This window comes from Nuphar pumila, chromosome 1 (genome assembly GCF_984573655.1).
Source record: "Nuphar pumila chromosome 1, dmNupPumi1.hap1.1, whole genome shotgun sequence".
Classification (NCBI taxonomy): Eukaryota; Viridiplantae; Streptophyta; class Magnoliopsida; order Nymphaeales; family Nymphaeaceae; genus Nuphar; species Nuphar pumila.
The window spans coordinates 175,158,967-175,173,816 of NC_143249.1; the positions used below are offsets into that span (position 1 = coordinate 175,158,967).

General features: G+C 35.5%; 1 protein-coding gene across 1 annotated transcript; it reads left to right on the forward strand.

Annotated features, from left to right (window-relative positions):
• The first annotated feature begins 740 nt into the window (after positions 1-740).
• LOC149851337 (uncharacterized) lies at positions 741-7,245 on the forward strand. The gene is made up of 7 exons (XM_090008225.1): positions 741-1,280; positions 1,389-1,460; positions 2,369-2,555; positions 6,367-6,514; positions 6,608-6,685; positions 6,921-6,972; positions 7,075-7,245. Exons 1-7 carry the CDS (start codon positions 1,233-1,235, stop codon positions 7,243-7,245), a joined length of 756 nt encoding a protein of 251 aa, XP_089864351.1. The 5' UTR covers positions 741-1,232.
• The last annotated feature ends 7,605 nt before the right edge of the window (positions 7,246-14,850 follow it).

Consider the following 14,850-nt stretch of genomic DNA (forward strand, 5'->3'; position numbering starts at 1 on the left):
TAAACTCATATAGTATATATTAGGATCTAGTCAAGATACTTACCCACGAGAGTAAGTTTGAAAAAGCATAATAAAATGTAAAAAATATTTTTACTTACGTGTCATTTAGATAACTTTAGTCCAAATTGGGGATAAAAAAATATCATGTGATATATGAATTGATATTGACAATATGAGATCTATGATTGTTTTATGTGTTGTTAGATATACTTTATTGATAATTAATGCTCATATCTTATTGATACGTAAATTTAGTTTAATATGAATTTTATAATTAATCTACCTAAGGTAAAACTATATAATCTTTGAGCTTAATTACCTATGAATTATTACTATAGTAGAATCATGGTGACCCCATGATTGGGCATATGAACAAACTTTATATATAATCAATTCGATAAAATTGCATACCATTATGCTTTTATCTGACTTATTTTGAATGTTTTGACAATAATATCTTTAAGTCACTATAAAAATAAAGAGAAAATAATACTAAGTGACTTTTGAAAGTCGTTTATGATTTGATAAAGAGTTAAATTTTTTAGCTACCATTAGTTCACTTTTAATTATAGCTTGCATAACTTTTTTCAGCCCAGTAAAAAATGAAGTATTAATTGCAAGTCAAAGGACGATTTGACTTTTAACTACTTTCAAATTTTTCGTGTTAAAAAAAACCCTCTCCCTTAGCGGGCTCTTCCCTTTCTCTTTCTTTCTCCTCTTCCTCTCCCTCTCCACCCGCGCCGAGCACCGTCAGAAGCGAGCGTGTAAATCGATGGGTGCTGCGGATCATGCTCCCCTTGCCTCCTATTCTTCTGTTGTTATCGGCATTCAGAGGCAACCAAACTTGGTGTTCAATCAATATTTCGGGCAGAAGACGGTCGGCGACATTTGGAGGGAGATTCAGCCGGTACAGGGAGGGATCGTGCAGGAGGAGCAGAGGGTTCAGCAGAAGCCGACGCTCGGGGAGATGACCATACTCTAAGATTTCTTGTTCCACGCGGATGCTTTGATGCAAAATCTGAAGCCTTCTCTTCCTCCATCGATGCCATTGATGCTAGGGGAAGTTATGCCTGGTTTTGTGGTTGGTGGGGGGAACCCAGTTTTGGATGTTGAATCCGTTGGCAGCGTCTTCCCCAATTTTTCCCATGCTGGTGAATCCACAGAGCGTCGAGAGAAAGAGGACAACGCAAGATGACATTAGGGATAAGGCGATTGACCGGTGACAGAAGCGGATGATTAAGAACAGAGAGTCTGTTGCACGCTCTCGTGCAAGGAAGAAGGTCTGCTGGATATCTTTTGTGTTTATTTTGATTTTCTTCTTTTGGGTAAATTTTCCCTATTTCTTTTGGTTTGGTGTTTATGCCCTTGTTTTGGATCTTGTCTTTCAGGCTTACATGATGCAGCTGGAGGGAGAGGTTTCACAGTTGAAGGAAATGAATACAAGACTCAAGAAAGAGAAAGTAAGGGCCACTAGATTCTTCATCTTCCCTTTATGTAACGTTATTAAGTATTCTATTATCACAAATTACACCATGCCCTGATCTTTGTTGTTGTTCTATGTCATTCACATCTGACATTTCTATGATATTTCTAGTTGAAACAACTTTTTCTGTACTAGAAAATGCAGAATAGGAATTTTGCTTATGGAACCTTTGGGAAAATATATTCAGTAAGCATATAGCTTCAGCAAATGTTCTATTTACATGCAAAAGAAGTCCAAGAAAAGTTTTCAATGGATATGTAATGCTTGTGCTGTTCAATTGATCAGTCTTGTTCCCACAGGTTCTTAGTACATGAAGGTCTCTGTTGCTTGCAGATATGATTTGTTTAATGTAAACATTTGTTGGTATTAAATGATGAACTGAGTGCAGTTTGACATTACTGAGGCAAATGTAGTTTACTTTATCCATATGTTTGTGATAAATCCTTCAAGATTTATATTGATGAATTTTGCAGCATTCTAGTTGCATGATACCATGGTATGTTATTGAAACTCTAGACGGACGGTCTCATGTAGATTGCATTTTCTGAGGGAAGCTAGTCTCCAGAAACAGAGATTGTTGCCAATGTCAAGTTTTCTCTGGTTAAAGAGTTTAACTTAGTTTTAGATAGCGATGAGTGTATGCATCTGGAATTTAGTTATAGACAGTGATGAGTGAATATGCATCTAGAATTGTTTCCGTCAATTCATGTTTAAGGAAGTTTGATATGCAGTGCAGGGACAAGTTCCTTGTTCAAAGTATGGTAGTCCCAGATGGCACCACTGTTGAAAATTTTCCATGGATTTGGTGAGTTTCACATATAATCCTCTGAATTACCATCTTGCAATTTTTTATATTTTGTGAATTTTACACCATTATTTTTGCAGTTTGTAAAAGAAAATGGCAGAGTTATTGAAGAAAAGAAGTTGAGAGTGGCCCTTGTCAGCACTCCCCACTCACCAGTCTTGCAACCTATGGATGGTTTAGTAAGGTTGGAACCTATTCATGAAGCTTCAAAGTCTGAGAGAAGAAAGAAGTGCCATAATCCAGCAGTAGGAAATGTTGCAAGAACTTGTTAGTAACTTCATTTATTGTCTCTCTATCTTAAGCCTCTCTTTTTTTGCTTTTCTGATTATTTGTTTTATGTTTTTTTCTCCTCCCTTCTGTGAGTTCTTTATTCTTTCAATCATTGTCCATTGATTTTTTATGACATAAAATGTTTTTCTCTAGGTGCTATCAAAGCGAAGGAGAGTTCAAATTCGAGGAGGTTATCCATTTTTGTTTGTTTGCTTTATTGGCCTTGTTGGATTAATGTCTGGATGCATGTTACATGTGTAATATGCTTTCCCTCCAAATTTCTTTATGCAAAAAACTGAAAATTTGGTAGAGTTTTTTTGGTGTTCTTGGCCTTTGGGGGTTAGAGTTAGACTTGATATTCCCACCATCGAAAAGTTCGGTTCGAGAATTTGAGTGTGTCTGCAGAAGTTTATGTGGGCAGAAGAGCAATACCCACTTTGGTGAATTTCTCTATCAACATGGTTCAAGTGTTGAATATTCACCACTCTGTTTTCATGACTTCATTTTTATAGAGATTTATGTGGTGATTTTGAATCTTATATCTGAGAAGGAATTCTTGGGTTCGCTCTACGAGCTTCCCAAGAGAAAGAAGAAGCTGCCAATTCTTCATGACATAAGTGGAATCATCAAGCTTAGAAGGTCGATGTCTTGCAGAAGGGATTAACCTCCTTCTGCTCTTTTCTTTTTTTCTTTTTCTTTTCCATTATTAGGAGTTCCACTCAATGCAAAGAAATTTTTGCAGGATGACTTCAATTCTAGGACCACCAGGTTGTGGAAAGACCACCTTATTGTTAGCTTTGTCTAGGAAGCTTGACTCTAATTTGAAGGCACTGTTTTCAAACTGCATAAATTAAACGAAACTTTACGTTTTCTCTTTTTTTTTTGTATACATGTGAATATATTGTGATGTTGTGAATTTAAGGGTATTGACTGCATATGATCCTTGTGAAGGTGAAGTTTCGTCATTTGTGTTTGACAATTGCAAATGTGGCAAATGGTGAGTCATAAATGAGATACATGCATCTTTGTGTACTTTTAGATGTCAAAGCGATGGGCACTAACCCATACGATGGATTTGAATGCGAGAGTCACTATTCGGGTTTGATAATTGGTTATTTGGAAAATGCACGGTGATGTGTCTTTGTTGACATGGATTTTTTTAGGGTATCAACCTGAATGATTTATTCGAATGCGAGTTTGGTGAATGATATATGATATGATGCATAGATGAATAACATAAATTATGGGCTTGCTTGCTTGCTGTAAAAATTTATGTTATTCATATGTTAACAATACAAGGATGAAGGTCAATAGTGGTAAATTTTCTCACCGCTATTGTTATATTTCTCATTGCTATTGGCCTATAATAGCCACAATTCTCCGCGTTAAGTTTCCGTAAAGAAATATTCTTTGTTGACCAACAACGATGACAATTATAGATCGTCGTTAAAAGTGACCTAACACCAGCGAGATCACTCTCCAAAACTGAAAATACTACTAGCGACAAGATCTTTGGATCGTCGTTATAGGCTACCTATAGGTTATAACATTCATATGTCTCCATATTTGCTTATAGCGGCGAGCATTAACTCATTATTATAGGCTATAATAGGGATAATTATTTTGCCATCATAGGCTGGCTATAACGATGAGAAAGGGATTTCGCCTATAATGGCGAGAAAGGGATCTCACCTATAACAGCGAAACAAGAATGTCGCCATTATAGGATATAAACCTGCAAATTAAAAACTACCAATTAGTTTTGATTTTTTTTATATTCAAATACATACACTTCAAATATATACTTCAACAAAAACTTTAAATATACTAAAAATAACAACTAAAACATACGTTCAACAAAAACAACATTACACTTCAAATATACACGTCAAACATTTAACTTCGAACACACATTCTCAAACATACATCCTAAAACATTCACTTCAAATATACACTTCAAACATTCAATATATTGACATACACTTCAAACATACATTCAACAAAAAATTCAAATATACTTCAAAAAATAAACATACACTTCAAAAATACAAACCCTCTCCAAGCCTACAACAAATACACTTCAAATACACACTCACTATCACTACACGAAAAATGCTAATTAGCGATGAAAGTTTTTCGTCGCAACGTTGCGACAGATTAGCGAGAGCAAACCATCCGTCGCTAATTTCGTAAATATTTACAAAATTAGCGACGGAAAACATTCTGTCATCAATTCAGCGACGGATTTGCGACCGAAGTTTTATGTCGCAAAACTTGTCGCACTTAGCGATAGATTGTTTTTCGTCGCTAGTTAGCGACAGAAACATTTCGTCGCCCATCCATCCCTAAATGTCGATGTAAAATGCCTTAGGGCACAAATTCATTTTTTATGGCTCTCACCCGCGTCACTCTCTCTCTCTCTCTCTCACACTCACGCCTCTCTCCGTTGATCGCCCTCTCCCTCCCTCCGGCTATCGCCCCCTCCCTCTCTTCGTCGAAACGCTAGGCTGCCAGTGAATCGACGACCCTCGACGAAGGTCACCCCCTTGTCCGGAGGACGACACACGACGAAAATCCCAACAAAGGTAAGGGTTAGCACATTTTTTTTTGTTTTCGTCGGGGTTGCTCCCTCCATCGGCGATCGATCATGGCTGTCGGTCGCCAACTTGGGCAGTTGGCCCTGACGGTCGGTCGATAGCGACGGCGACCGCCGTCAGCCACCATCGATCTCCTTGCGGAAGCAAAAGGGAAGAAATCCCCTTTTGATGTTGTAAAAACAGAGCCGCCACCTTCTCGGTTGCAGAAGATGGCTCCGGCGAGGCCGATGGCGGCAACGATCGGTTGTAGAAGATGGCTTCACCTTCTGTTTAGTTTTTCTTCCTTTTTTTGGTTTTAAGGTTGGGTTTTATTTTGACTCCTGTATTGGGTGCCTGTTAGGGTGTTGTGCCGGGAAGAGAGGTACAAAGTTCGTTCTTGAGTCTGAGGCTGATAGGTGGCTGTGGTGGTGGAATTACTGACGATTTGCATAAGTTAAGAAGCCTGATCGTGATTTATTTACATGTGAATTTCTCTTAGGTTTTGATTTCTCGTCTCTGTTTTGTGATTTTTCAATGGTGTCCATGACTTTTTAGTCTTGTCTCATCTTGATTTACTCGTATGTTGATTAATTGCTAGATATTGATTGTTTTGTGCTTCTGTCTCTTTTTTTTTTTTTTTGCCCCTTTCTGTGAGATGTTTCCCATGTCTGATCCAGAAATTGAGTACTACATGTTTTTTTGTTGGCTTATTTGCATTTCTTTATGGTGATTGTCACTTTGTGGAGACTGTTTCATGCCTGGCTATCCCTGTCAAAATTTCTACCACCGCACGTTGATGTGTTGTGAAGTAGTGAACTGTAGATCTGACAAGGCTTGGCAAGCTTTGAAGCTGTATGGTCCGCCAATATGGAATGAAAAATTTAACTTGGATCAAAGATATTCTTTGATCAGTTTTTGAGAGTTTTATGATTTTCCCCTGTTTAATGTGATGTTCCACAATCCAGTGTAAACTGTTACCTTTGGACACACTGGCCTGGTCCTCAATTATAGTCCATCCTTTTCCATGAATTGTGAACTGCATCTTCAATCATATATGAAACGATCTTGTTTAACTGTAGTATTTTTACAGGGATTTCCCAAAAAGATATCCTAAAAATATGCTACTAATTTTCTGTATTACTAAGTTCGGACTTGTTTAATGTTATGCTGATGTTCAAATGACATTCTGTATTGATTGCATTCTTCTTTTTCTTTATGATTCTGTATTGCAGTGAAACTTTTGTGGAAGGGAACTGAATGCTGGGAAGAAGCCCTGAAGCTGCTAAGGGTTGCAGAAACTGCAGTGCAATCTAGGCTTTCAAATTGGAATAAAAATAATGATTTAACAGTTGACTTCGATGGACTTATTGTATGGAGAAGGTTTTATACTGATCCTCTTGATTGAATGCCCATTTAGTTTTTGTTTTGAATCATCCTGGCTATCAACTTATCATGCTTTTCTTCTGCTTTTAGTCTACATAAATGCCAAAATGTCACAAGTAGCTCTAACCCATCAGATGTGATTGACAATATCACAATACACAGAGTCAGGTGTGGATACCAAGACATTTATCAAGGGCTACGCTTATTCTTGTTGTTTTTGTTTGTGTGTGTGTGATTATCATCATTGATTTAGTAGTTAAGAGTGCCAATATATAGGGTAAAGTGATTTGCATACTAAGACATTTGTCAAGAGTTACTTTGTTATGGTTGTTATTGTTCTCGTGTGTGTGCTGTTGCTAACATGACCACTGCTAATGATAATTATAGTGCTGATGTTCTGCAGGGGAATCATAAGACCTGTGACCAAAATAAAAAGTATTGATATAATGACTGAGGTAATCTTTTTTTACAGTGGATTCTGCATAACCAAAACCAGACACTTTATTTTACTGAATCACGCAATTCTAATGTTGAAAGAATTTGTTTTAAGTTGTCAGAATGCCCAGAACTACCTTGGGAGTTGTAAACTTGAAGTTATAACTAAAGATACTGTGAAGAAACTCATGCCTGATGTGATTATGCCTTTAAATGCTACTTTCTATATGTCAGAAGCTGTAAATATCCATCCTCTGCGCTATCTCCAGGTAAAGCATTTCTTTGAACCATGATTGCCATGCAAAAATTTTCATCCATTGGGATCGTCCCTTTTCTGTTTAGATTGATCATATTGGATGAATGATTTCATAGTTCTTATTTATAGGCACTATTTTTGGCATGCCAAAACCTATCAGGTAATTTCCTGATTTCAGGAAATCCTTTAGAAGGGATAATTTTTTATAAAAAAGCCATTGACAATCTACAAGAACTTTCAGGTTATTCCTTTGCCTGATTACCAACATGTAAATATTTTGTTAATGCTTGTGTATCTTGCTACCATTTTTGTTTGTGACTGCTGATAAAAGATAGTATGGTATGCCAAAACATTAACCCTTAATTCTCTCGATCAGGCATAGTACTGTTTGATTGATATACAGTGTCAGCAAGTCATTATTGAAATATTAGCACAAGCTTATGTTGGAATATGATGTGCACACACATGGATGCACACACACATAAAGAAAGAAGACTTTAGATATTCTCTTTCCTTTTTTTCCTTATAATTTTTTTCAAGCAGATTTGAGTGAATTGTCAAATCTTATCGTCTAAGATTGGATGAATTGTGTAGAACTTTGGAAAGCCATAAGGCTTCCAAGTTGACAAATATCATATACCTCTTATTGTCACTTAGAAATATTGAAAGATGTCGCCCTTATAAAATATGGTCAAAGTTGTGCCCATTAGGGGACACGTGATGAGTTCTCGAGCCTGATTCAAAGTTTTTTTCCTTACAAGAGGAGGGTCGGGGGTTCTCAAATTTTTTTTCTTGGGCTTATGTTTGAGATCCGATTTCTTATGGATCATACGCGATTTTTTACTAGCAACTTAGTTAAAACTGCGTAAAAAAAGCCTAATTTTTGGTCAAATGAGGACTTTGACTCTTCAAGGCGTGTACGCCTCGGCTTGAGGTGCGCCTCGCCTCCTCGAGGCGTGCACCTCAACGCCTCGAGGTGTTTTTTTTTGTGATGGATTAGCGATGGATAATATCCGTCGCTAATATTCAGTGATGAATTTTTGATGGTTTGCGACAAATTATATTTCATCGCTATTTTAATGACGGAATTAGCGACTGAATATAATCCGTTGCAAACCCAAATCAATGCTTATTTAGTGACAGACTCTCGACGAACATGATTTGTCGTTAAGTTGTCCCAAATTAGCGACAGAAGTAACGATAGATAAGTTCTATCGCTAATTAGCAACTAGGATTATGTGACAGACGATATCTATCGCTAATCCGTCGCTAAACAATTTAGCGACGGATTAACGATAGATTAGCGACAGATATCGTTTGTCGCTAATCCACGTTTTTCTTGTAGTGTATATTCTCTCTAAGCTTGCAACAAACACACTTCAAATACAATCTCCTTATACTCTATTTCATTATCTCAAAGATTGCAATAAACATATACACTTCTAATATTCTTATAAATCAAAATTTAAATATAGCAATTGTAGCAAAGAGTTAATTCATCAAAATATATACACTTCTTATATGGGCAAAGAGCTTAAAAATTTTAGATCTAGGATGGGATGGAGGCCTGCATCGCCTTTGTAAGCTTCCTAGTTGTTGAACCTCCGTCTGCATCACTTCCGGTTGAGTAAATAATTGCGAAATACAGGCATGACTGGAGTAGGATGGTTTGGATGGAGGAAAAAATGCACCAATCCTCCTCACATGTTCGTACCTCTCTTCGAGGACCTTGGCAAAAACATCTCAATGCGTTATCGATAGACTTATAAAGTTGAATTTTTAATCTTCACAGATTGCAGCTTTGTCTGCACATCATTAATGATTGGTTATCAACAACTAATGATAATGTACAAAATAGAATGAATGAATATGACATTACAAAGTGTGAGTTACTTACAAAGGTGTCTTCTGCTTCGCCAGAGATAAATATCGTGCGATTTGAATGGGTTTGCGTCTCTTTATGAATACATTCATCATCAGTTTTTGCCCATCTATTTTAGTCTGTAAATAACAAATTAAGAATCTATTAGATCAAACATATTTAATACTTTATTATATAAAAAAAATAAACTTAAATACTAAAAAACTTACCCTCGTATGATACCTCTAGATGTAGAAAGATGATCCACTGGTATATTGGATCATCTATTGTGCTCTATTCGTAGAATTTTTCTTCGACAAGTTGTTGTTAATCAAAAGATCACTTAGTAGACACAAATAAAAAAATTTAAATATTTATTTACTTATAAATATACATAAAATATTTACCGTCCAATAGTCTTTCGTGAAAAATGTGCAAATAGTTTTTCACACTTTAGAGTTGACTCCCTGGAGAGGATGTCGTTCTGCTACGTTGTGGTTTTAAAACTTCTGGTAATGCTTGTAGAAACCTTCTCGCACCCTTGAGTATGATAGCTAAAGTTGCTTCTCCATGCACCACTGATGTTGAGGTTTATCTTTATCTAAATCAAACTTTTTATGCACCACATTAGCAAAATATAGTTACTAACACTCCTTTTATAGATTAATATGTTTATCAAAATATAGTTAGACAATATACTTACATAAACTGCATCATGTGACACCATCTTCTTATCGTCTGAGACCTTCCATGAATTGTGGGTAAGTATGACCAGCTTTCTGATGATGCACGAAAGCCTCTTAGAGAATATGGATGAGTTCTCACCCACGACTTCTTGCATTCCAAACTTGATAGTTACTGATATTTTTTTGTTGCTTGATTTGCCTTTGGTGCGCTACACATTTGTTCTTTCCATGTTTGCACTCGAGAGATTCTACAGTTGCTAATTTGTAGTAAGAAATAAAACAAATATTAGTAATAAATTTATAATTGTAATAAATAAATATTGGATTAATATTTACCTAAGGCTATCATGGATGGCTTTTGAGCTATAACAACCTCGATTTATAACTCGATTTTTCTCATAAATTTTTTTAAACAGTGGAATATACAAATCAAGATTATCACAGTTACCGTATTAAACCATACACTTAATTAAATTGCATAAATCTGAGTACATCTATATCATTTGAATTGAATTAAAATAAAATTCATATTATTCATTTGTCCAGTTACAGAACCATTTTCAAAATCCATTGTCCAAGCCAACCAAACCCTAAAAACACAAGAAACCAAAACTATCACCTCGGCAGGCAGTGTGCAAAGTCTTGAACAACTGGACAACGTAGGATCACTCGACCTCCTCAGAACTTAGAAATTATTCAAGTAAAGGGGTCAGACAACTCGAGTCTGAGTAGGCAATAACATACTTGCATAATATACGATATCATAATACATTCAAACACAACCTCATATATATCAATCATGTAATACATATCTTAGCAGACAATAACATAAAAATCATACTAACAATTAAAATCAGAGGTTAATTTAATCACATCCACTCGTGCTAAGATTCACATCGATACAATAAATTATTCATATGCATGAATATTTATAAAATACATGAACATACAAAATATGTATGAAGTTACTATTCCAGTGCTGTGAGTCCATGCATGAATAACTTCTTATCTTTACTTGTTGTTTTCTTGCTTAAATGATGTATGCCATGTTCTATTTATATGCAATTCACAATCTTGTTTCACTTGTTAATATTTGTCTGTGGGTACAACACATACGCTCTCACATGGAGGACCCGTGTTTGTGTTTTTAAACAATTATGTCTTATTAACCTGCGTGATGCCCTAACTGTGACTACTTCGGAGAGAGAATATAATTTTATAGAGAGAGTTTCCAACTCCTGCAACTTGATACATCAAAATTTTCTCATGAATCTTACCTACCACACTGCAGACAAATCGTGGTAGTTTTTTCAATTACGAGTCCTGTAGATGGAGGACAAAAGTAACCTTTCGTGCTAAGCTAATATTTTGCAGAACCGTCAGTATCAAGCTTACTCTCTCGAGAATTAATTTTATTTTTGATTTCTTAATTAACTCCCTTATTAATAGTGTCAATGCAAACATGCAACCACATTCAGGGTTCATATGCAACAATATTCATGGCACTCAATGCATGCTTTCAATTAGTCTCTACCATATAATCAATATAATAATGCAATCAATATGCATGTAGACAGTCAAGATAGGCTAATCATTGATATTTAGACATACCCAATATAATCAATAATAAAATGTATTAAGTTAATATGCATACCAGTCCAATATCCCATTTAAGCATTAATAAACATGCTGCATAAAATAAAATATAACTCAACACTACAAGAATTCTATGGATTAGCGATGGACGCTATCCGACGCTAATTTGTTACAAATTCGTTGCTGAACTGTTTAGCGATGGATAGCGTCCGTCGCAATTTCTTGGTCACTACAGAACTGATCTGTCGCTAATTTACGACGGATTAACGAATGCCATGATCCGTCGCGAGTTCATCGCTAAATAAGCATTGATTTGGTTTTGTGACATACATATCCATCGCTAATCCGTCACAAAAATTTAACGATGAATACATAACTGTCTCTAAATTTCGTCGCCAATTTAGCGATGGATTAACGATGAATTATATTTTATCGCAAAACATCGGCTGATTCAATTTTTGAGACAGATAAATATCCGTCCTTAATCCGTTGCTAAATTTATGATGGATATTATTCATCGCCAAATACCGTTACCATTTTTTGACTGAATTTCTTCAAAAAATCTATCACTGAATATTAGCGATGAATAATATCTGTCGCTAATCCATCGCAAAATTTTAAAAAAATAAAATAATTTTGTTTGAAATATAAATATCGAGAAAAAAATTTCTCGTTATACAATTTATATAAGCTGTGTATAAAAGACAAAGTACGCATAAAAAATACATATATAAAGTAGGTGAAACAAATTTAACACAGGTTATAAGTGAAACAAATTTAACACAAGTTATAAGTGAAACAATTTTAACAACCAAGTATAATCCTCGCCAAGTTCTAATTAGTTATAAGTGAACATATACAAAGAGTTTCATTTGAAACAACAAGTACGTGAAACAAATTCAACACATGAAGCTACTATTCATCAAGATTTAGAGCATCATTCTCTTCATTATCTCGATCTGCCCCTCCATCTATGCCTCCATCAGCTCCTCTACGCTGACCACTCCAGCATCGTACAAGAGAACCAAAATGTTAGTATTGATAAACAAAATATAATGAAATAAATTATATGCAATGCACCTAATCTAAGGCAATCAAAGTAACATGACTGAATGACACAGATTAACAATAAAGTGAAGGACATTAATAGAATTCAGAGGCCAACAAACAGTACATGTAGAGTCCCTAAAAATATTAGTTGAGGTTCTGAGTTGATAGCCATTGCCAATTGTCCATGAGATTCTGAGTTGAGGTTGTGTCAATGTCACATATTAAAGAATAGTCAAATTCCACTAATATAATCATAATGGAATATCATAGGCATATACGTATTGAAATCTAACGACATGAAACTTTAGATATGTATTGAAATAAATGTTATACGTACCTGACAGGCACTGAAGCTCATGTTGAAGGCAGACGAAGTTCCCCTATCCCAAAAAAAGTTGCACAAGTCATTATGGACAAGGTTGGGAATGACTTCATGTAAAAAGTCACACGTTGTGTCTTGAAGAAGCTGGCGAACACTATTCCAAGAAATAGAAGGGTCAATCGGACACTGAGAGTTGATGCTAGTGGGAGAACTCTGAGAGTCCTAGTTGGAGGAGGGAACGACTGTTGTGGTGTTCATGTTACTCCCAAACCTGAACACATGACCTTTTATGGGTTCACCGGTTGCAGTCACTCATGCTGCTGGATCAAAAGACAGATGCTGAGTGGAGTCACCGTCGTAACGCTTTACCATTTGCTGCTCGTATGACTCCTACAAAGAATGATTATAGTATAAATTAATAATAAAGAATTACAATGTTTATGATAATGTAATTCATGGTAACTTGTATATTATAATGTTTATTAATTAAATAAATACATACCATTGTCGTTCTTGCCTTCTTTGATACAAACTCTCATGTGCTCTTACGTTTATGTGTTTCAACAAACACATCCTTATAAGGCACATGACCTCCTTTTTTGGCTTTCTGCAAGGTTAAATGATAAAAAATCAATTAAAAAGTATGCAGAAATACTTATAAATTTGATTATATATATATATTGATGAGTTACAATTTTCTTCTGGTGACTTCCAAAAGTTTTAGAACCACCTGTGTAGATGGGCATTGGGCATCTTCGCTTAGTTCTGTGCAACTTTTGCTGAGCGGTTTCGAAATTCATGGCTCACCCACTTGTCGCACATAACATCCCAATAATCTGTTATGATAGTAGAAGGGCCATGGCCCTTCCACTGTAGTGGACCATCTATCCCACCATTTGCTTTTATTGTTGCAGTCTTCATATTGTGAAACATGTCAGTAAATCGACCGACAACCACTTTCTGCCACACTAGTCTCGCGTCCTGCTCTTCCTTCATAGTCGCGAAGCGATTCAAAACTGACAAATAATTTCAGAAAGTTAGTACATATGACTATAATAAAAAATTAAATATAAAACATATTAGCTATGATAAACGATTGTATACCATGAATGATGACCATAATCTGTCCAACACCTCTTTCGAGTACTCTTTTCATTGAGTGACCGGTCTTGAAAGATGTTCAACTAGTGACTTCCTAATTTCTCGAATTACTTATTGTGGCTCGAACCTTGCGCTGCATATGAATTGACACATTAACAATCGACTATCGATATACACTATTTATAAAATAAGTATTGCACAAGTGACAATGAAATACTTATGGTCGACTATCGATATACATTATTTCTATGAGTCGTCGTGTGTCAGACTAAGAAAACCCAACACCGTACGAATCTCTTAGACTGTTGTATAAAAATAAGAAAATTCATGTACACATTTTATCTACATGTTGAGTAAATAAATTTAACCATTATGAAACTATACATACCAACCATCATTACTCGTAATGGGTTTGAGTAGCTGGTGCAGGTGGGTCATGTGCAAGCGAAACATCATCTATAAAATAATGAGTTAGAAATTCATACAATGAACATTTAAACTAATCAAGTATATAATTATTTAAATGATATACTTATCGAAGTTGTACGTGAAGATAAAGGCTGAGACTGACGATCACTGAGCTGAGATCTTATAAAAATGATTAACAAGTAATAATTTTTATATCAACATATAAGCAAAAACATAATGAATGCCTATATTTAAATATAACACAAAGATATCTACCTAATGCTGTCCCACGAGCTCCACTTGGTCTTCGACTACTGGGTGCTCGACCACTGCGACCTTCACGAACCATATTTTAACAAATAAAAATATTATTTGGATCAATTACATAACTCTTGATCTTAGCATAGCATCCATGGACATGACATATGCATGAAATGTAATGATTTAAAGGTCCTACATGAATCCGTTTTATAACTATGCATGAACTGTGCATATACATGCTAAGTATGCATAAAATGTTACATGATATGCAAGATATAATGTTAAAATAGATGATGCATATGAGAAAGTGATGTGATTTGTATTACAAGATGTATTTAACTAGCTCGAGTATGCTTT

What these genes read in the sequence shown, in the direction of transcription:
- LOC149851337 (XM_090008225.1), top strand. Translation starts at nt 1,233, where the DNA reads ATGATTAAGAACAGAGAGTCTGTTGCACGCTCTCGTGCAAGGAAGAAG. An exon ending in CAAGACTCAAGAAAGAGAAA is followed by an intron (nt 1,461 to 2,368) that starts GTAAGGGCCACT and finishes TTATTTTTGCAG; the next exon opens with TTTGTAAAAGAAAATGGCAG. An exon ending in GGACTTATTGTATGGAGAAG is followed by an intron (nt 6,515 to 6,607) that starts GTTTTATACTGA and finishes TTCTGCTTTTAG; the next exon opens with TCTACATAAATGCCAAAATG.